General features: G+C 39.5%; 1 protein-coding gene across 1 annotated transcript; it reads left to right on the forward strand.

Moving 5' to 3' along the window:
- The first annotated feature begins 1,180 nt into the window (after positions 1-1,180).
- Positions 1,181-22,499, forward strand: ahr1b (aryl hydrocarbon receptor 1b). The gene is made up of 11 exons (XM_055153151.1): positions 1,181-1,227; positions 2,891-3,078; positions 11,901-12,001; positions 14,885-14,974; positions 15,590-15,719; positions 16,945-17,078; positions 17,344-17,546; positions 17,635-17,744; positions 19,512-19,653; positions 20,112-21,636; positions 22,210-22,499. Exons 1-11 carry the CDS (start codon positions 1,187-1,189, stop codon positions 22,357-22,359), a joined length of 2,814 nt encoding a protein of 937 aa, XP_055009126.1. The 5' UTR covers positions 1,181-1,186; the 3' UTR covers positions 22,360-22,499.
- The last annotated feature ends 1,742 nt before the right edge of the window (positions 22,500-24,241 follow it).

Genomic DNA, 24,241 nt, shown 5'->3' on the forward strand with positions numbered 1-24,241 from the left:
TAGAGAAGTGTCTGCTATTGTCTGTTGTCCAAACACAGTTGGATTTGAACACCTGTCCACTGAGTTTACAAATGACAATAAAATCTGGCCTGCCGTGATCATAGTCTGTGGCCTGCTGAGACACTAAGGTCAGAAGTCATAGATGCTCTTGTCACATGGGTAGCATTTGAGCACATGGAAAAGCTACGAAGAGGCTACCTTCCATCATCAGCATGTACATTATAGTCTATATTACCCATAAAGCTAGATACAGTTTGAAATACAGTCAGTCAGTGTCACAGAAACAAAGGGAGGGGGCCAGTGGACACTGTTTATTTTATATGCGGTGTGATGTCCCATCAGGTTGCACACATCTTGGCGCAGGTATGGTCCGGGACTTCAGGCTTGGCTCTTTTTTCTTACATTATTTAAAAGTCTAACCCCTGACCCACATTCAGTATGGGCAACTGCAGGCTCAACATAAACCTCCATCTCTCATCTGCGCGCTGATTGGACAGCCGGGGTAGATCGGGGGCGCGCAGAGGTGGACGCGCTTGGCCTGTGTTTCCAGGAGATTCTCCGACGTGACCGCGCCACCAACCCCTCCTCCTCTTTTGCCTTTTGCTCTAATGGGGTGGTAGGTTTAAGGAGCTTGTGATGCGCGCACCCGGTGGAAATCTGTGTCGGGCGTACCCGCCTGAGGAATGCGCGCACCCGTCCTGCCCCTTTAGTTTAGGGCCACCGCTAATTGCATTGCACTGCTGACGTATTTACTTGTAAATAGCTAAAGTTTATTGAATGTGTTTATGGATATTTTTCTTCGCTTTTTTTATTGGCACTGTGGCAGCTAGCGTCGTGTTTCTCCTTTGATGAAGATGCTATCGCCGGACCGCTGCTCCATCTCACTCTGAAGACCACAGGACCGGCACTGTCTGCCTCGATGATCAAAAACCGTGGCGATTTGAAACGGACTTTTGGGCTCCTATATTGTCCAAGAGGATTCAGCTAACTTGAAGAATACGCCGCGCGTCCTTCTGTGCACCTCAAGCCGCGTTATCTCGCTCCTTTCCTCTTTTATCCTCAATATAATTTCAGATAGTGTTTTTTTCTGAGGTGTATAAGTGCAGATAAATAGTGTGGATTTTACATGTAGCAGAGCAAAGGCTGTTACTGAGGGATCCGTACAAGGCTTTATATAAGAGCCGTCATGTATGCGGGACGCAAGAGGAGAAAACCAGTGCAAAGAACGTAAGTTGCAAACAAGCAGCGTGTGTGCCGTCTTTTGCTTTTAGTGATACATTTTTGGTCAGTATGCTACACTTAAAAAATGTTGCCTATGTCTATTACAGATGTAGCCTCTTCAGAGTTGCTACTAATTAGGCCTAAATCAAGTTCAAGCAAGGCCTATTTCTTACCACAGCATGCATGCTACCCATCTTTAAATCACAATGGTTATTTAGGCCTTATGTATTTTATCAGATTGTTTAAGGTAGTCTACATCGTCAAATATCTTCACCTCAAATGTTGTGTGCGGTTTAAAGCCGTGGATTATAGTTCAGGCCTGCGCGGCCTCGTTTTAACCTTCAGCACAGCCCTGTTCATGTGCACCGTAAATCCCCGTGTGACACTAACTGAGCAAAACGCAGCGCTCTGAGCACGCAAACTTCATCTGCATCATCATTAGGCCTATTAGGAATATTAGACCCCTGTTCTGGTGCGAAAATCAACGTTCCGCTTTTTGTCACGATGTGCACCTACATGCGCCATTTTCTGCCAATACGCCCTTCGCCCATGTAGCCTATCTTTATTTTAGATCAATGTTGGAACAGAGGGCATTTTTATTCACCCATGTTATTGGATAAAGGGCTGCCTTCACGCTGATATTTGTCAAATGTCCACTAAAATCTTGGCTACGCCTATGGTTCAGGAAGGGTGTAATATAGGCCACTGGCGATTATTTTCTTTCAGAGAAATAAAACTCAAACTTCATCGCAACAATAGGCCGACCAGAAGCTTTTGAGGATGTACACAATTGAATATTTTTGGTGAATAAATTTAATAATAATTTATTTTGTAATTGTAATGTTGTCCAGTGCCCAGTACTGTAGGAGATTAAAACACTTCATACATGAGGTTCTATTTTCTTGCTATAACAGGTAGCTATATCTCTATACGTGAATGAAATGTAGTCTGCGAGGACGGTGCTATAATCTATCTATCTTTCTTTCTATCTTTCTTCATTCTTTTATTTATTCAAGCAATAATATATCACAATATTTATTTTTTTTATTTTTTTATGTAGGACAAGTGCTACGTACTCCTCCATAATTTATTGATAGGAAATGTGACCAGTTAATTCTTAAATAAATATTAAGAATATTTTGAAAACAAAAATGAATGTGTTTTTAAACTTTTGTAAAATGCTAATTTTTGAGGTTTTGCATTTTTACAGGTGATTTTTACTTATATTAACAAAATAAATACATAAAAAACATACTCCTCTCACACAGAGGCTGTAGTTCAAAGATGGAATAGAATTGTAGGTCAAGCAGAGAGTGAAGCCCTGTCACTCAGATGTTTCCGCTCACTGGTGAAGTGAGCACTTTGTTTGGGAGATTCAAAGTCATGTATTTATTCTGTGAAGCCAATGAGGAAAGCTAAATGTATTCTGTATTTTGTTTAAGCAGTATGATCAAAAGATCATGTTGCCACATGATGCTGATTCAAGATACAGAAATCAGTGTATTTTACTTATCTGGCAACAATACAAGAAACACATGCATTTTATTTGTAAAGCAGTGCCAATAAAGAATATAAAAAAATAAAGATCCTTAGATCCAAATGAATTGCAGGGTTGCAAAAGTTAGGTTAAGCAAACCAAATAATTCTGTGCTTTTGTTCTATTTTCCAGGGTAAAGCCACCCTCCAATGAGGGCACCAAGTCGAACCCGTCCAAGCGGCACAGAGACCGGCTGAATGGGGAGCTGGAGCGACTGGCCTCTCTGCTGCCTTTCCCTGAAGAGGTCACTGCCAGTTTGGACAAATTGTCCATCCTGCGCCTCAGTGTCAGCTACCTGCGTGCCAAGAACTTTTTCTCTGGTAAAAAGACACATGTACTATTTATGTTTAAAATACATTCATGGGTATGTAGGTATGTTCTGGAGAGAGACACTCCCCACAAAGACATGGTTGTGTGTGTAAAAAAAAAAGATCAGTTTAAGCATTATGTATGTGCTAGCTGTCCTAGTGGCCTAAACATACATGTATGATGCTTATGGTGAGTCAGAGTTCACATTGGCACTGTCATGCACTTGATGACAGAGGGAGCTGTGTCAGAAACAGAAGAAGTCACTGCTTTGCCTTTAAGAATAAATGCATCGCCAGTTGCTTTCCACCTCCTTGAGCTTGTCACAACAGACTTGCAGTTTGCTCTGAGTTTGTGCTGCTTATGTTTGTTGGCATCTCCTGCAGCCTGCACTCATGTGTAGACCACCACACTGAGAGAAGAGCAGCCAGCCAGAGCCTTATTCAAACAATTTCCTCCAGCGGTGAAGTCCGTCAATAATTCATCAGCCACCACATCTGTGTGTGTGTGTGTGTATCTGAAGACGGTATTTTTTAAGGCATCCTCATGGTGTCCATTAAAAGAGTACCTCCAACAGTTGCATGCCACCGGATAGATGTGTACATTCTCCTCCACTATGCAGAGTGAAGACATTGTTATTTTAGGCTCAGATCTTTCTAAGAGAATACTGCATTGCGGCCGATGGATGCTTCTGAAGCATCAATTATTGAGAGTAGCCCCGAGTTTAAAGAATTTATGAAACTGGGGTAGAGCAATGTTTGTTTAAGACAGTAGATCTTTCAAACGACTGTTTGAGGTGAGACGAGCAGGATCAGCTTGGTGATATGTTTGGATGGCCACTGTGCATTTCTTATTTATTCTTGGTTGACCAAAGCCATATGGAAGTTGTTACTCTCAGTATTTAGTTAGTTACTTAGTTTATCATTTCAGAATATGGAGGTGGATGTTCAAGCCATCAGAGTGAATTATTAATAGCAAATTTTACACCAATAGGTCACAGAGTAGCCAGTGGGTAAGACCTTTTGTCTAACTGTATTAACCTACTTCCTGGACAGTCTCTAAGTAATTAACAAGCTCATGGCTCTTACATTAAGGAGCAGATCTGCAGGGAAAGCCCTGAGCCTCAGGCCCATAGCTGCAGGCCGCTTCTGGGACCATAATTTGTTGTGTGTAAACAGAGCAAATCCGGCTTGTTGGAGTCAGCTGATGGAGGCTGGTGGGTGGTCTGCAGTGATGCGCTCGGGAAACGCCTTTGTTTCCACACGACAGCATGGTCTCTGCTCTGTTTGGATGTTCAGTACAGCACAGAGGCCCATCCTCATCAATAATTCACTTTGTTTGTGCTTGTGCCTTTTATAAGCACATCCTTCACACTAAAACAGTTCAAGTGAATTTCTGTGAGTGTATACAAATATGTAGTGGGTTTTGGACAAAGCCTGGTTAATCTGCCTGACAGTATTATTGCGCCCAGCTGCCATGTTGCTTGTCAGGAGTTACAATGGAGTCAGCAGATCTGAGGAGAGGGACATCTCTAAAAGCTATCACACGAGATCACCCCACTTTGGGTGTGAGGCGGGTGGAGCTCTCCAAACTGACAGGTTTCTTCACAGCTGCTGTCTGCCTCCAGAACTCACGCTGCATGTGGGACCAGCACAATGTCAAGTGTTGTATAGATCTGTGGCTCTGCTGGGGGCCTTTAGCAGTAGTTAAATGTAGCGTTTGACTAATGGGAGGTTTACCAGTGTAAACCCAGTGAATGGTTTGAGAGTGGTGCCAGCAGGGGACTTTCATTTTACACTTCTTTTAAAATCTTGATGTGAAGAAGGTATGACAGGACTTTTTAATATACCTGTTCCTTTTCTTGTTGGTGTGTGCATATTAGAGCTTTACTTCAAATCTAAATGCAAAGCAAATGCATCTGAAGAAAATATTATTTTGTAGGATTAATTGCAATAAAACTGACATTGAAAATTTGAATGGTTTCATTTGAATAAGCAGATCAGAAAAAAATTGTAAACAACTATAACAAATATCTAATTGTTATGTTGTTTGTGTTTTATGTGTTGTTGTTGTGGTGGTGGTGTTTAAAACATTCTGAATTGCATGTAATCCCTGTATTAATTCATACTTAAATATCTCAAATCTTACTGAGTTTAAAATTAGTACTTTGAATCTTACTTTAAAAACATAGTGGTAAATATAGACCAATCTGCAATGCATAAAATTTGATATTTCCAAAATTGTTCAAACCTAGATTTAAAAAAAAGTTTTTGAAAAAAAAAAAAGATTGAATCCATATTATATGCAATTTATCAAATACAAATAATTTTTTGGGCTTTTGACACCTGATCTTGGTTGACAAAACCAAAAAAAAATACTTTTTTCCATCTATCCCATTCTCTGACCAGTGCCAGAGTCCTGACCCCTCCATGTTTATGGTGTGACTGGAGTGAAGCTTACACAGTTGAACCCGTGTCACATGACTGCAGTTGCATAACGGCAGTGATCAGATGGTCAAGTCTTATGGAGACTTCTGTACACTTATCGTCACTATGTTTATGTTTAATCCACTGATTATAAACTATAGCAAGGTCATGCTTAAGACAACTTTAAGATAAAAACACACAAGTAACAGATTATATGTACTCTATTATTCTTTTGTAAAACTGATAACCAAATGCAAATCGATACTAAAATTAATACTGAAACTTGATGTTCATTTGAACAAGTTTTGTTACTGGACCAAAATTATATGAATTGTACTGAATGGAAAATAAATGGTGCAGATGCTACTAAACTACTATTATTTATGTAGAAAATTACATTTGAGTGTCTAAAAAGAATGTGTAGTTATCTATAACTACACTACACAAATTCTAAATTGGTATCGTGGATTTTCCTTATCAAAACTGAGTTTGGACTGTTAGGACCGCGAAGAAGTTACTAGACTTAACTTTACTGCATGGGACTTATATGGGAAAGAATTTATATAATTCAATTGACTTCTGTCATGTAATTTGTAAGTGTTTTGGAATGATTTTGAGAAGACATTAAAATAATCTTTAAAGGTAGAGGAGTTCACACATTATTACATGATATTCATTGCCTATGGACTGGGCTTTAAGTATACATCATATGTAAAAGCCTCCTCCTACAGATGTGTTTTGACAGGACATAATGAAATGTAGCACACAAATGTACACATGATCATTATTTGATGTTGTTTGTAATCCATGTGATGTTTGAGATAATTGCTGACTGTCACTGATTAGATGCATTTGTATGATGTGACATAAACAGCTGGATAAGGACAGTGCAGATGTAGTGACGACATCATAAGTGTGGCTCTGCTCTGATCGGTTACATAAGATCAGTTGTAAACGACTGGTGAAACGTCAGAATAGTCACTAAAGTTCTGGACCAACTCTGCCCCTCCCCCTGCTTCCTGTAGGTCACATCTCTGCATTGAAACTATCTGGGCTACATAATCATCAGCGGGTCATCCCTCCATGTTTGACCCCTCCCTCCTGTCACAGCACAGCGCCCCCCTCTGCTCAGTGCCTCTCCGGCAGGGCTTAACCCCCTCCCCCCGATCACGATATGGCACAGGCAGGAATGCGGGCCACCAAACCTGGTCTAATCAGGAGTGACCTCTTCCCACCCTGCCCAAAGCCATTCAGCTCCTCCTGACTGTGGAGCGACCCTTATAAGCAAATATGCACCATGTGACCCAGGAACCTCCGGAGACACGAAAGCGGCCAGGGTGCGTGCCTAGGTCCTGCATTAGTTGTCTTGCTTAGGCTGTATGTGCGGCTGCATGTGCATTGCGTGCATTCATGTGTATGTTAGAGGATGTGGGGGTGGTATGTGCACATCGCGTGTTCATTTACAGCAGTGGTCCAGGGTGAAGGAGTTGAAATGTTCTATATTTACTCACTGCCATTCACACAGAGCTGGAATAATTAACACACAAACACATTCACACACAGTGTATCCATGCCCGCACTGCTCACTGCACTGGCATTTGTTCGTGACAGTTCACAGCAACTTTCTTTAGCTGTCTGTTTTGATCAGTACTTCAAATCAATATGGACACAATAGAAATAGGAACAGCTGATACAAATAATAATTCAAACTACTCCCTTGTTACCCATACATGCCCATATAGGGACATAGTTTGAAGACCTTTACCAATGGACTCTAAGGACTTTAAAATAACATAAAAATTGCTGCTAATTTATATTCATCCATCCATCCATCCATTTTCTTCCTCTTATCTGGGGCCGGGTCACAGGGGCAGCAGTCTAAGCAGGGACTCCCAGACTTCCTTCACCACAGACACGTCCTCCAGATCCTCCAGGGGAACCCCAAGGTGTTCCCAGGCCAGCTGAGAGACATATATTTATATTCAATGATAAAATAAAACATAAAAATGAGATAATTTGTAATATAATTTTGCAATAATCACCATGGTGTGATTATAAAGGAGTTCTTTTTTGTTAGTATTGTGTTTAATTTGCTGTTGTGGATCTGTTGGGTTGATCTGATGTTGGGCTGAACAGTGATCTTGCATTTGTCTCTAGATTTTAACCCTTTCAGAAGTTATGCTTTATGTTTTAGTATTGAGTGTTTTCTATCCATGAGTAAACCTTGTCAAACAGTATGTGTCTCTCTCTATGGTGTGGTGTCACCCTTTAAACTGACAAAGTCTGGGACAGAGGCCAAATTGGGCCATTGCTCTGAGTCCAGGTCTCATTGGTCTGCCCCAAAATGGAGCAATATAATTTTGTATGGTCTGGTTGCTGGCTATTGCCCTTCTGTATTTTAAACTTAAGTGGTACTTTGTTAAGCTTCACTTGAAATGACAATCCACTGAAAAGACCAAAAACATCAGATTGCCAGTAGGACCAGTGTGTTCATGAGCAGGCCAGTACTATTTGAAGCATAGTTTAATACTTGTGTTATTCAAATGGTAGTACATCTGTTGGTCCTTGCAATGAATAGGTCTTGTATTGCAGTCCTCAGAAGTCAGCTGAGAACTGTAGATGGTCATATTTTCAGGCCATTGTTTGTTTGTCAGTCCTGATCTGTCAGACCCAGCAGCAGATATGTAAGAATGTCGAGTGAGGGGCCCAAGAACAGGCTCCACCACTCCCAGAATATCACATATTTCTGCTGTTTTTAATAGTGTATCATACTCTAATCCCCCACAGTACACATTTTGTACAAAATATTTAGTAAAATGTTGTATTTTGATGTGATGTTTATTCTGTTAGTTATACCTTGGGGCAAGGGGTGCAGTATTAACAACAATGTTTATCCTGATATATTCTATTAAGAAAGTTGCATGTTGTTATGCCCTAACATAAATCAGAGATTATGTCCACCCTATTATAGTGTCCACCCTATTATAGTGTTCTCTCTTGTTATTTATGTGAAGTAACTGTAATCCTACTTATACTCCAGTAGTTTGCCATTAGTCATGAGGGTATAACAAAGACCCCTTGATCTGACTAACCAATATAACAGTATTAATTTCAGCATTGTGCTTTAAAGCCTTGACAAGCCTGTCATAGAGTCCAGCATGCATGTTGTACGCTGCTTGTATAAACAGTGAGTGTATTTGGGCTAGCCAGGCTGCTCTATTCACGTCTGTAAATGCCTCTGGGTGATTGCCGCAGCTCTATTATGGCACACGAATGCTATGGCTGTGGGAATGTAAATGTTTCATTATGTACACTCGGCTCCACTGAAGCCTGAAAACAAGATGTGCTCTTTGTCCTCTTCTGGCCATTCACGAGGCTCTGTGTTGGCCCACTTTCTACATGGATAATGCCTCAGACGCCACACACTGTACCTCAGGTGTGGAAACTCTCAGTGCGGAAACACATATATTCTATTCTGGAGCTTTTAAAATATTAAATGACTGTGAATTCACAGTAAATTTAATGCTACTGCAAAAGAAAAATATTGTAAATGATCACATTTGTGTCAAGCCCATTATCTGTGCTGTATTGTTTTTTATTGCAAAAGATACCACTCTTACCTCAAACTTACACCTCCATACTCACATACATTCATACACACGTATATTTTAAAGCATCGGCTTACATGACAGATGTCTATATATATATATATATATATATATATATATATATATATATATATATATATATATATATATATAAGCATTTTATGGAGCTGAATTATTCCCTGATTGTGGGAAAGATGGCAGAGTTGTGTTTTAGTTTTAGTTTTTCCTCAAGTCATGCAGGAAAGGGTAGCCACTGTCTGTGTGAATGTTCATGTATGTTAGCATGATTGATTAGGATTTACCATTATGACCAGTAGTTTTGACTATTGCACATCATGTCTTTTCTCACTGAAGTTGTCATTCTAAACTGATGTTTGACATTGTAAAGTATATTATATTTTCCCATTTAAACCAAGTGCCTCTTTCCTGTGTTTCCTTTGTGGAAAACTCTGGAGACCCAATGTTGACACAAAAATAAGTGCACAGACCTAACTTGAGCGCAGTGAGTGTAGTGTAAGTGCTTTGCTAGTGTAATATTACAAGTCATTTCTATACCCATGCTGCACTGCTGCACATTTTCAAATTATTTTACTTTAACAGTGCAAATTAATGCAAACTCTTGATGCCAAAATCTTGACTGTAGACCTCTCAAGAAACAATGCAGGCTAATGGGTTATCATTGATTCTTAATCCCTGAATCTCACTCTTGATAAGAATTTACTTAATTTCACAACCCTGCTCTAGCCTAAATGTTTCTTAGTAGTTGTGTGCCCCCACTGCATTGTCTCTAGATGACTGAGGGCAAAACATATTTCATAATATGCTTTTTAGGGATTTTTACTTCACTAAGCGTGGGCTAACTTAACTACCCCAGTCCAATGTGAACAAGCACCAGCTGTCACAGTGCTCTTGTGTATGCATATTGTACGATATTACTTTTCATATGAGCAGTTATTGACAGTTACAAACAGTACTGATTGATTGATTTCATTGATATTTTTTTAACGCTCAGTTAGATATTGAACATCTGTGAGAAAACTCTGTCCCCTGCCCCATCTCACGAGTGCCATGCCATCCACATGTTATTCAATTCACTCCATTATGCCATCCTTTGTCTTTGGTGAAATGTAACACAGGGCTCTGTATGGGAACAGGGTCACAGGTGCCCGTCCAAATCCGCCTCTCGTGTGAAGATCCAAAGCCCATATGCTACAGGCCGTGTCTGTGCTAACACCGCTAACGCAACTCACCCCGCCTTTCAGATGGAGGGCTTGTTAACCCCCTAAGCAGACAACAAAACATCTGACCCAGAATCTAACCACCCAATCATGTCATATATCACCTCAGGGGTCAAAGGGCATCATGGGTCGCTGCACCATGCTCCTGCTGGGGTCAGAGAGTAATACTCTTGACCACTGCTTTCTTTCTCATGGCATCACCCTGATTGTTTCTAATTATAAAAGAATATTAGTTTATACTATCATTGGTTATGAATCTGTTGTCATGTCAAAATCTCAAATGTAGAGCAGGAACCTATGTTACTCTATAGGAGAGGCACTATAAAGAACTATTCAAATATAAAATCCCAAATATTATATCTACCAATTTTATTAAGCATTATACACCATAATCTTGCACTATGCAGTTATATTACTAGACTACTGTCAAGCCTATATGTTACTGAATTGGTTGTGGATTTTTTTTAGCTTTAGTTTATTTGTGAATACAGTACAACATGTTTTTGTAAAGTAATTATCGAAGTCACTAGTTCAGTCGTTAATTCATTGCTCTTATCCCCTTTACATTGAAATGAGGCAGTGAATGATTCTGAACTGACCTTGAACTCAACAGTTGATTTAAACAGCAGTGTGAGGTTAAAACAGCTTAACCCAAAAGTCTGCAAACCTGAATGAGGATTACCAAAACATTGTCTCCTCTTTCTCTAAAGCTTTTAATGGCTGTGTTTTTATAGATTGTGTTGTTTTTCCTTTCGAATTTGGGCTTAAGAGATAATCACATACAATAACCTGTTCATATATATATTTTAATATTGTAGATCTGGTGCTTCAAATACATACAAATCATATTTTAGGAGCATTAGTTTTACTGTTATCTGTGTGTATTTCATTTATTAATTAGATCACGACCTCTCTAAGCACAGTCCATAATTTCCATGAATGCTGAATGATTTTTGTATTTGTCCTGTATTTACTGTTGATATAACCAAATTCATGTGCTTTTTAGAGGTGGACATTATTTCAAAAATATTGATAATGCTATGAATATTGTTTTGAAGATATGCAAAATTTAGGATTTGATTGATTCTAAAGATATTGTTGAACTTCTGGGGATCCTTTCAAATTTGCCTGATACTTGTCTAAAGTAATAAGACTAATTAAGATGTTTTAAGACATTTAAGACATTTCTGTTTGGATTAATATTTTTTGAAGATTTTTATAAGAATGTCACGGTAATCTACTATTTGTTTTTGTAAATAATTATCACTATTGTTAGTATACTGGAATAATTGAATACATTCTATTTTTGTTACAAAATGATGCCATAATAATACAGCGTTGATCTAGACTTGTACAAGAAAGCAGGCCTTTTGCTTTTGGAACAACCTTTCAAGCTGTGCATTATGAATGTTTAATGTGAAGGGGTTTGGCATTGGCACACTAAACATGAGGAAATCTGACAGTCACAGCAGTGCTTTGCCAACATTATCACAGGAGCTGGTCTGCCCCTCTACGACCCCTCTACCCCACTGCTTCACTAACCCCTCTGTCTGCGTCCTTACAGTGGCAATGAGCAACCACAACAGCCTGGTCCAGAAAGATGGTGATGCCAAACCAGCAGGGGCGCTAGAGAGCAGAATCTCTGAGGGGGAACTACTTCTGCAGGTCAGTATGAAAGTTGTACTTTACTGTATGTGTGCAGCTGTAGTCACTGGCACATCTTTGTCCTAACAGCATTTTATTAAGTGTGTATGTTTCGCTGAAAATATTTCACTTGTCTGATCATTTCCTGTATGGAACTCATGGACTGAATGTGGCAGAATAATTACATTTTCTAATAAGCAATTCTTTATGTACAGATTTTTAGGTGGCTTTGTATTTGACATGGTCCATTTACACACAAACATCCAGAACTCAATATGTTTGGGATACAGTGGTGCTACTGATTGACTGTTGTGACAGGACTCATGCTGTTCCTGTTCTTGTCAATAGTCCAAAATCTATTTAGGCAAATGAAAGGATCAGAGAAGCTTATCATGCAGTATGTCTGCCATTGTGCCCATCACTACATGTAGCTTGAGGGTTTTTGCATTAAAAAAAAGGTTGTAAGTGAGCTAAAGAGCCATCTGGTGATTTGGACTTATTTTTAGGAAATAAAACAAGTACTACTAAACCTTAAATGTGTAATATATCTGTAGTGCAGTCATCAGCCAAAGATGAAAATAGATGTTAAATACACTCTTTCTGCCATGATCTAACTGTTCAAATTGTAAATATATGCTCATTTATCTTCCCCTGTGTCACCACACAGTCTTGGTATATTATTTGTCAGTGTAAATTAACTCTTTTTGTTGCAGATTGCATAGCAATTAAATTTGGGCTGACTGTAGGATCACCAAATTTGGGGAAATTATTACAAAGTCAAATTCTTTTAATAAAACATTCCTCCAAACCTTCCTTCTTTGTGGTAAAAATATAACAGTATTATTGCTTTAGAACATAGGCACCACACTTGGACATATGATTCTGTCTATGCCTTCAAGATATAATACCCACTTTAGGAATATCCCAAGCCATTTTCCCAATGCTCCAACTCTCTGAATGAGGACTGAATGGTGAACAGGCTTTGTGACTGCCACATCTTTTTGGGATCTGTTGGCGTCATTGATTTTCCAGTCCAGTTCCTCCCAATATGCATCACTGTGGCATTCCAGGAGAGAGGAAACAGCCTGCCCCCTGCTTTCTCCTGAACCAGATTGTATCATTATTATGATAAGCCTCTATTTCTCAGACTGTAATAATGTGACATGAAGGCTCCTTTTGAAGTAATATTTACAAAAACAACATGCAGTTAACTGTTGATTTGTCATATGAAAGAAAGTAGAGACTATAGAAATCAGCTCTATACTTCGTACTTGTTTTAAGGCTGATGCTGATTTGAACAAACATTAAAAAAAAAAAGGTGATACAAAAGTTGTAATATTAAAGCCCTAACCCTAAGCACAATATTAAAACATTATGTAACTTTTCTTTCTGCTTGTCTCACTGACACCACTTGTAGTTACATAGTGAACTCTAAAGTACTAATGAATTGACATTGCAGTGTACACACTGTCTGGTTGGATTGGCTTGTTTATTATATTGTATATTACCTCAAAGAAATAGAAGATATACATATTTTCACATCGCCTAGTATTATGGCCACTTCACAGTATTTTATCCATGTTTCTACATACACTTGACATCTGCTGTTTTGTTTACTCTGGAGTGTTGACTGATAATTGTGGTGAATTACTGGTGTGTTATCAAAGTGACAAAGATGGCGTCTAAGTGTTAGTCATCTCTGTGGTCGAGGGCGGAGGTGATGGCGCTCTTGGATGTGTGGGCAGTTGTGTATGATGTGAATGTGTTTGTTTATGAAATCATCCAGGAGCAAAGAGGACAGCCATGTATGCACAAAGGTGGAAATGTCACACCAGCTCTTTCTCTCTGAACAAAAACACTTCAGCTGACAAGGGCTGTACTTTTACAGTTGACTTCCATTATAAATAGAGGATTTCTATCATTGGCTTACATACAACAACACAATATGGGGAAAAGCACTCCTTACATATATTATTATAAAGGTAAAGGTGAAATATAAAGTTTTAACCAACCATGTTATAATTGTTTTTGCATGTACTCTCTCAAAGTTGTGTTTATAATGCATGTTTGAATGATCTTGTTTCTCCTACTGTCAAGACATCATTGCTCCAAAAGCTCCAGTTTTCTCCTGTTTATTTATTTTTTTTATTAAAACCGCATCATCAGCATTATAGGGTAGCCGTTTTGGCATAAAAAAAAAAAAAAGAAAAAAAAAAGAAGAAAAAAAAACACTGATTTGAAGCTATCCATATGTGGCCGTGAGCATGGTTCAGCAGCATGGTACTTCCGCTTGATGTATCAATATGCATCCCTGAATTAAAAATGTTTGTGCACCCTTGTTTTTGATCAATATTTCAATTTAAGTCTAAAATATTATATTATTATCTATGGGGATCCTAGATTGTATCTGTTGAAAACATCTCCTTGAAATAATTGGCTGCTCTAACATGTCATATGGAAATGAAAAATTCCTTTGACTGAGCACACATAGTAGCAGCTCTATTGTACCATGAAGTACAGAAGACATAATTTGACTTTAGGTTTTGACCTGGATTAATCTCCAGTCATGGGTATTTAAGCACAGGCAGTAACAATAGAAATACTTTCTCAGAGCTTCATGACAACTAAAAAAATGTATGGGTCATATGAGCAGCATTGCATTTTTGGTACAAAGACATACACTGATGTAAAAACAAAGAAATAAAATAAAGCAATGTACACGTTACTTCACAAAACCCACTATAGCTGATGACCTATGCAGAATCCATACATATGTATTAACTATGCTTCATTGTCACTACATCCATATTGCTTTATAATCATATTCAAACTATTATTATATCTCACATGCTTTTGGTAAAATATTTGATTTCTTTACTAAGTACTCCTGTTTCTAATTTCCAGGCTCTGAATGGTTTTGTTGTGGTGATCACTGCCAGCGGGACCATCTTCTACTCCTCACACACCATCCAGGACTACTTAGGCTTTCACCAGGTAACTTTAATTATCCTCTACAGCACAATGGCATTATAGTGAGAAAAGGACACCATTACCCCTGGCTGGGTGCCAGCGGTAATGGCCAACTGTTTGAGGGACATGCTGGGAATGCATCATCACTAGTGGAACAGAAAATATCAAAACACATTTTAAATATACCATACTGTATCTATTTTATTCTAAAATAAAATAGATGCAGCGGATCTGAGTTATTCCATAAACTCTCTACAAAATATGCAATTATGAAAATATTCTTTGTTGCTAATAGTTTCCATGGTTGGTAAAAGGTCACTATGGGCAGGTTGCGTGCGTCTTTGGGAGCAGGAAGTGACTCTGAGTTGATCCAGAGGTCTGCTCCCTGCATGATGCAAAGACAGGGGCTCAACAACAACAGCACTGCAGATAAAGCTATTTATAGTTTGTCCTTTAGTGAAAAAAACAATCTAGAGCTGCCATACTAAAGCTAAAACTAAAACAGGTGTTGGAAGAGAAATCTTGTGCATTTTAAAACATTTTGCCAACCATTTTTCTATAACTAGAATTTACGTTTTTGTATGCCTTTTATGTTTTGTTACAATAAATACACTGTCAAATGTATTTTCTCTTTCTCAGACTGATGTGATGCACCAGAGTGTCTATGAGTTGGTCCACACAGAAGATCAGCAGGAACTCCGCAGGAACCTACACTGGGCTCTCAATCCTTCTCCAGCCTCCTCCTCCAGCAGCCAGGACTCCCCCAGTGGTCAGTACTTAATACTTCCCTATTTTGAAAATATCATCATCATGGAACATTCTCATTTTAAACATGTTTACCAGTATAAATGGTGACATCAATTTACATAATTATTGGTTTTATTTCAGTCAATCTACATTTTAGCATACATGCACCTTAGTGTTACTCCCTCTTTTGTTGTCCTGTGTTTATATAGAAATTGTAGCAAATATGATCTAGCTAACTGCCCCCACTTGAGGTATTAAAGTGTAAGTCCATGCTCAGGTCAGGTCACGTGACCCATAATCTCCAGTGTGGCTTATGAGGTGAAGTGGTCCCTGATCTGTATTTGGGTTGTAAGATGCTTATGGCTGTACGCTTTGGTTCTCAGCTGCTCTAACTGTCGCTTACCTTACTCACAGAACAGGGGCTAGTAGTGCGCTTACAAAGCCACCTGTAGATTTTAGAGGGGAGTGATCTGAAGGCTTACATAAGTACTTATTCAGCCTAGTGGAGTGGCTGATGAGATACCCCCAGTTCAATAGTACATCCAGAGACCAAGCCTCCTGTTGTTTATGCACAATTTGAAACTCATTTGGCTTAAAGGTTTTGTGATCAGTGCAAAACAGGGTAGTTCCAGTTGAAACTAAAGTTGAAGAGATGTATTTTCCAATTCACCGAACACTATCCAGACACACACCAGAAACACTGTTCTCTATCAAATGAGGTTTTATGAATTAAAACACAGAGAAAATGTTTATTTGCATGTAATCTGTGTACCACATATTTATTCTAACTGTAGGCCAATCTGTTTGACTCCTGCAAAACATTAACATATTATGTAACACAACATAACATTACCCAATCTCAACTTTCCTTGCTGACTTTTGTTTTGCTTATGAGTAGATTCATTTAATGGAAACATGCAGGAGGAATATATACATTACCTGAAGCTAAGACAAGCCTTAATGGACTAGTGGGGCTCTAAATAAAACTTCATTTTAAACCTACACCTGAATGTTAGAGGATAATGCTCCATGTAATCTGGATTTCTTGTAAACCAATATGTTTTCTGGGTGTCATGATAAAATAAAATGTGTAAAAAGTGTTAAACATTATTACAGTTCATATTTTTCTAAATTTGATGGGCAAATGGCTTGTACCAAAATATGCATTTTACTACAGTACACATAAGTGTAATTAACTCTTAAGATGTGTTGAGTCATTAATGAATGTTTGTTGTTTTTGTTGACAGATGTAGATTCAGAGAGCAGTTCATCTCTGGTCACCTATAACCCTGAGCACCTTCCTCCAGAAAACTCATCCTTCTTAGAAAGGAGCTTTGTGTGCCGCTTCCGCTGCCTCCTGGACAACTCCTCTGGATTTCTGGTTGGTTTCCAAACATTAATCCAGTACAGCTACTTACTCAATAAGGTGCCCTATTGGTGCCCTATACAGATAACTCTATACCGATTCCATTCCTTTTTTGAACATTAGGTGGATTGTCATGAGTTGCATTGACCAACAGTTGTCATGATGACAGAATAATCTGTTCTCAGTAGTGATCATAATGTTTGGATTGATTAATTGTACTAAAGCAGACTGAAATGTCATTTTTTAACAACAGAATGTTTTGCTGCTATTTTTGCCACAGGCTCTGAACCTACAGGGCAGACTGAAGTTTCTTCAAGGACAAAGTCACAGAGAAGAAAATGGAGCTAACCCTCCTATGCAGATGGCTCTGTTTGCAATCGCAACTCCCCTGCAGCCTCCCTCCATCCTGGAGATCAGAACCAAGAACATGATCTTCAGAACCAAACACAAGCTGGACTTCACCCCTATGGCCTGTGATGCAAAGTAAGGGCACACTGGTGTAAACAGTGTATTTTCCTTTTGTTTACACCAGTCTTTTTTATGCAGTGTCTGACCATGTTATTGTCTACAGGGGAAAGATAGTCCTAGGATACACAGAGGCAGAGCTGAGGGTGCGAGGATCTGGCTACCAGTTCATTCACGCCGCTGATATGCTGCACTGTGCAGAGAACCATGTTAGAAGTGAGTGTCATTGTCTGCAGAAGTAGGCTAAACTGTTTTACAGTTACCATATAACACACAACTTCAGATGAGCTCTTATATATTCTTGTAAATGCTTATGAAGAATGAAGAAACTCACATTCACTTTGAACTAATATCTGTTTGAAATTAAATTGTATAATCCTTGACCAACATAATATTTTCCTGTATTTTAGATGCCTATTTACCCAAAAAGCTGACCTATTGTGAAAGGTTGCAAAAGTTTAGGAAGCCCAGTGGTCAGAGAGTTCAGACAGCTTTCCCAAGTAATCCCTTTGGATTACGAAGCAGATTGAGCAAAGCTGCAGAGCTCCCATAGAAAAAGATCGCTCCCATAAATCCAACATATAAACAAAGAATCACAGATGATCCATAAATAATCACCAAGAAACACACTCCTTAAAGGTTGTATAGAGGATTTTCCAAGGAACGAGAAATCCAGCGACTGTTTGTCCTTTTTCAAATGTTGCGCATGCGTGAAACCACCCCCCCTCCCCTACAGCTCCCTACGTAGAAACGCCTCCTCCCGCCTCCTCACTACGCCAGAAACAGGTTTGTTTACAGCCGGTGCGCTGCACATGACTTGTAAACAACTAACTACAGTGTTGGTTAGGCAAGGCGGAGAAGTGAGGAGCGGGGGGAGCGGGTGCGCGGACATTTCGTGCGCGGACGAGAAGTGAGGAGCAGGGAGAAGAGCGGCGCAGGGAGAGAGGAGAGGAGAGAGGAGAGGGGAGCGGTGCGCGGAGATTCCGTGCCCGGAGAAGTGAGGAGCAGGGGGAAGAGCAGATCGGGCAGCAGGGAGAGGAGCAGGAAAGGGGTGCAGAGAAGGGTGCACGGAGATTCAGTGCGAATGAACTAGCTACAACACGCAGCAGCAAGCGGACTCTTTCTTTGCATTGAAAATTACGTTTTCAGACATAGGATATCGCTTTCGTGTCCTGAAAAATGTTTGACTAGCTCTTGGAAATAAAGTACGTTTTCATAATAAGCAGAAGTGACCTGTCCAGGAGTAATTTGGCGACCAATGCGTCAGTCTTTAGACCCTGCGTCTGCTTCAGTCGCGCCATCGCTGGAATGAATCTTCAAGAATCACCTTAGTTTGGCTTCGCTGCTTTTCCCCTTGTCTTCTTCTTTCAGCGACCTCAAAAACGGACTTTCTTTTGCGGCTAACCGCTCCTGGATTCTTGTCTGCCATTGCAACAAACTTTGTGCTAACTGCGAGGAAGATGTAGGTAAAAAAAAGCCGCTAAGAACTGTTGTGTTGGTGGAGTAAACAGCGTCTGTGCGGCTTGCGTCTGTGGACTGCGTGACAGGCGTACGTAAGCCACGTACCTGCGGCACGCAGGCAAGTCAGTTACGCTAGAAATGTAGGGAGATTGATTGACAGCCTGTCAGCTAACAGATAACGAGGCAGTGTCGTTATCTATTGGCAAATGTTTAGCTGGCCCCACCACGTCCAGAGTTGATTAATTTTTATTCTCTTTTTTTTGGTCATCATAATTACAAGGCTACTGCATCTCTATAATGCTATCATTGACAATTTGAAACAAAAAAAATCCTCCATACAACCTTTAATATGAGATTTATCCTCATGGCTACTGTAGAGCAGCTACAATTCAACAATGTAAAATATAATAAATAACATTTAAATAGTGGAGAATAAGAAAAAAAAATTGGCTTTGTTGAAACTGATTGATCATGGATATATCCATGTATACCATGTATTTAATATGTGCTTTTTATTTGTAGTGATAAAGACTGGGGAGAGTGGCCTCACTGTGTTCAGACTCCTGACCAAGGAGAACCGGTGGAAGTGGGTCCAGGCCAATGCCAGACTGGTCTACAAGAATGGCAAACCAGACTACATCATCGCCACTCAAAGGCCTCTGCTGTATGTATCTATTTTCCCCTTTGTAATAAACTACTTTTTAGATTAAGGTATACTTTATTGTCCTCACTGGGAAATATGTCCCCTGCATTTTGCCCATTCTTCACTGACGCTGGGACAACCTTAGACATTTTAGCTCCACTAAGCATTGTTGAGCAGGACATTAGTGTACTTCCAGATTACTTTAAAAATATATATTTTTTTATGTAGAAAAGACACATACTTAGAGCATTTTTTTCTTAGGTTTTTTCAGATTTTTTTTTTTTATTGTTGAATGTGTAAGTAACTTTTTTTTTACTTTAGTATATAACCTGGAGTTTTTCAAAGACTCGCAAGTAAGAGTGCAGAGAGTACAGAGCTGTGAATGTGGCTAGGTAGGGGATAGGCAAATGCATGGATCAAAAGATGATAACCACATGATATAGCATGTGTTTTAAGAATGTTTTTTTCATATCTTTCAGGGATGAAGAAGGCGGCGAACACTTGAGGAAACGTTCTATGCATCTCCCTTTCACCTATGCTACAGGTGAAGCTCTACTTTACCAGTCTAATCACCCACTGGGCTTTCTGGACGAACCCATGGAGAAAAATGGCAGCAAAACCAAGAAGAGCCGTTCTGACAGAATGGTTAAAGACGGTCTGGTCCCTGGGTCTCTTTTAGGAGCCCTCATGAGTCAGGACCAGTCTGTTTATGTGTGCCAGCCTGCTGTCGAACCCAAGTTATCCTTCCAGAGTATCTTTGGAGACCAGCTAGGATTTTCTGAGTCCAAACCACACAGAAGTTGGGATGATCCTAACAGCGCAGTGGTGCCAAGTGTCTCTGAAGCTAGCACAAGTCTTGACCCACTCCTTGCTACTCTAGACTCCTTGGTGCTAGAGGGACAAGGAATAGTGGATCCTGAAGATGGCACTTGTTCAAATGGAGAACTCTTTGGAGCTCTTGAAGGCTTGGGTCTCAGCGCTGAAGACTTGGAGCTGCTTTTGCTTGATGAACGTATGATCCGAGTGGAGATGGACCCCGAGCATATACCCACATTGGATGACTTGCTCACAAATGACGAAATCCTGTCATATATTTACAACACTCTAGAGGGAAGGAATGATTCCACAGAGCAAGGGGGACAGGTGCCTCCTGCTCACCCCTCCACCAATCAAACTAACTCTGTCACAGACAATCATTTGCAAATGGATTTCCATAGGCCCAGTGTAGTTGGTCAGGGCCCTATTATCCAACTTTCACAACAGATGCAACAACATCTGACAATGCGGTCAGGTAAAGTGAACAGTGACTGGGGACAGCATAGCAACCATTTGGCTGACACATTAGTTAACGGTGAACTGCATGAATCAAATCACACTGTCCCCAATGGACACTGGTCACCACAGGATGTTTTAGTAAATGCCGGCATCGATCCTTATAAAGGATTTTTTAAGAACAACACAGCACATATGAATGAAGAGACTCCGCAAACTCATTCATATGTCCAGCAACCAGTGAGGATGCATAACCAGCCATCACAACAGTGCCATGCTAAAAAGAATGCCAGCAACCTCAATGGACTGTGTGCTGTCCCCAGGACTGATGATGCTAAATCTTTATGGCAGGACTATGGTTTCAGTGGGGGTCTGGCCAACAATGTCTGCATCGATAACAGCCAAAAACACATAGCAGACACCCCACTAGACATGGATTTTAGCATGCCTCATATGGCTAATGGGGATTACACTATGAATGGAGAGAGTTTGTTTGGAGGCCAGCAGCATGTCTCGGAGTGTGCGGTCTCATCTTTTCAAGGAGTGAACCACAAACTGCCGCAGGAGGCCATACCAGTGCCGTTAGCTCAGGTCATCTCCAGTCTGTCCCAGTGCCCTCCCCCCAACGCCTCTCTGGAGCAGATCCTGGGCGTTTCCAAGCCCTGTAGGCAGCTGGAGCACTACGCCATGGTAACGGCCTCTGACAGCCCACATGAGGCCAACCACAGTAAGGTAAGGACATCTGCTGGCAGCAAGAGGTTTATTATGTAGATGTTACTTGAATATATGACATTCCCATTAAGTGTTCATAAATATGTAATTAACAATAATGGTATGTTGCCAGATTAACAGTTTTCATTTAAGTCACTCAATTACTGAATTATTAATAACAAACTATGTTTTTTTTATTCTTCAAGGAACTGTTACACAACATGGTTGCACTTTTTTTTGTTAATTGATTTTTTTGTACCTTTAATTTCACTTCTGGATGTCCTATGAAAAAAAAAAAAACTTTATTTGTGAGCAGACATGTTAGATGCCTATGATTTAGTGGGGGGGGGGGGGGGGGGGGGGGGGGGGGGGGGATTTTGTAAAAATCTTTCTGATAAGCCAATGACACCTGGATGTAGCTAGAGAGATGTCTGGAGAATTGAATCACTGTAGATTAAAGTCCATGCAATGGACTCTTGAGATTATTCTTACAAATGGATATGCACAATATTTTGAGGCTCTTTCAATCATCTCAAAAGACAATTTAATGTATTTGGTGCAATAAAATAAGCTATTACTTTGTGCCTTATGCAGATGGAGAATGGCTGCATCCTGGACAGTACATACCCAGCAGGCTGTGCTCTGCCTAATGGTAACTCAGTAGTGCCCCCTGCTGTTCAGTTACCTGGTCCAGACCCTCTATCCAGCCTCCCTGACCCCCCTGCCACGGGCTTCTACCTCTGACCTCTGACCCAGCAGCAGGACACTGTTTGAGGCCAGAATCACAGCAGACTGGACCAGCCTTATCTACAATCACTACAAACTGAACTGCCATAGGCCTGGATATTTTTCTGTCTTACATTTGTCTCTCTTTGTGATGTCAAGACAGGATTATAAATGTGTTGTTAAATCATATTATTGTAATGTCGATAATATTGTATTATCGATTTTTTTGTTTACAATGATGCAGTCATTACTCAGTTGCATTTATTTCGAGTCCTAGGAGGTGATCAATCTTCCACATGCACAGATTCAACATCTATTTAAGATACAAAGTGAAGTAAAGTTGTACAGTATTAGTTTGGTATGTGACTAATTTTACATGAATGAATAAGATTATACACTATCAGAGTGACAAATAATGCAAAACATAACAAATGTGTAAATTAAAGATTGAATTCAGATACAAAAATATATATAAAATGTAATAGAACATTTCCGACTAGGTTGCAGCAATCAGCCAGACACCAGATGGCTGTCTCTTTAGTAAGAATGTAACCTCCTGGCATTTAGTGGTTTCTTTGTTCAAGGGTTTTCTCGTCAACAGTGAGATTATGTCATAAATGTCTGAAGAAAGTATTATGGCTAGAAGTATCCTGCACTTTATTTCATGCACCACTCAAAGCTCACCTGTAGTTTCAGGTCTTGGGTGGACGACATTAGACGCTGAAGCTACAGGTTGATCAGCACAACCACTTCTCTGTGATAGTTAACATGTTGTCTTCTCCCACTTGAATAGTTTTTATTTTTGCTAATATGGATGCTCTGACTACTGGATTCTGTGAGCTGTCATTCAGCCACTGTTTAAAGTTTTTTTTTTCTTTTTTGACTGGACTAGATTATCTAATTTTCTGTATTTATTGATGTCCTACAGCTTGTCTGGATGGTTTAAAGCTTGATGTGTTTAAGGTAAATAGTTCAAAAAGGAAAATGCTGTGCTAGGACACAAGCAATGGTTGCACCTCCCTGTTTAGAGAATCTGTGTGTGTGTCTGTGCGTGTATGCGTGTGTGTGTGTGTGTGTGTGTGTGTGTGTGTATGTGCTATTATATTTACATTTGAGTTTCGAAAATTTATGAGATAACATACACTGTAACTGCTTCAGGAGTCCTGCTTGAGTCATTGGACTAATTAGACCCATAAACTTAACCAAACCAATAATGTAGACAAACATTTAAACAATAACTTCAGATTTGAATTTGGACTAATCAAATCTCACAGACCATAATACGGTGTGTTTGCAGTGCTTAAATAGCACAAACTGTAATGCATTTATAAATAATACAATCTGGATTTATGTGACAAGTTTTCCTTTGACTCATAAAGAGAATATTCATCTATGATGCTTAATGTCAGACTTCTTCATCAAAGCCATCCTTTTATTCAATGACACAAAGCAAAGTGTTTACAGTAAAGCATTTCCAATCTGCACAGAAGCAGTTGCTTACGTTCACAGTGAAATACCAAATGCGAGTACTGAGGAGAGATCTCTGGATGGACGCACTTCTGAATGTTTCTTGTACATATGAAATGGCATTATTCAAGATGAAACATGCTCAAAGAGATTTCCACATAAATGTCATTACTATTGGTATAAATATAGTTCTGTTCTATGTTGAAATGTGTGACACACGTTGTTACGTGTTCATCAAATTGACTTATTTCTTTCCATTTATGAGCAAACATTTCTTGCTATATTTAATATAATTAATGTGACTTATTAACAATGTGAAAAGATTTGTAAACCAGCTTTGACAAGCTTGTACATAGTTTTAAGTTGAGTCACTTGTTTTGAGCACTATTTTGAAACACATCAAGCTCCTTTGTTGAGTTTTTCTTCTTTTTTT

The sequence above is a fragment of the Boleophthalmus pectinirostris genome, unplaced genomic scaffold (genome assembly GCF_026225935.1).
Source record: "Boleophthalmus pectinirostris isolate CB_2022bp ecotype Guang Dong unplaced genomic scaffold, ASM2622593v1 HiC_scaffold_1, whole genome shotgun sequence".
Classification (NCBI taxonomy): domain Eukaryota; kingdom Metazoa; phylum Chordata; class Actinopteri; order Gobiiformes; family Gobiidae; genus Boleophthalmus; species Boleophthalmus pectinirostris.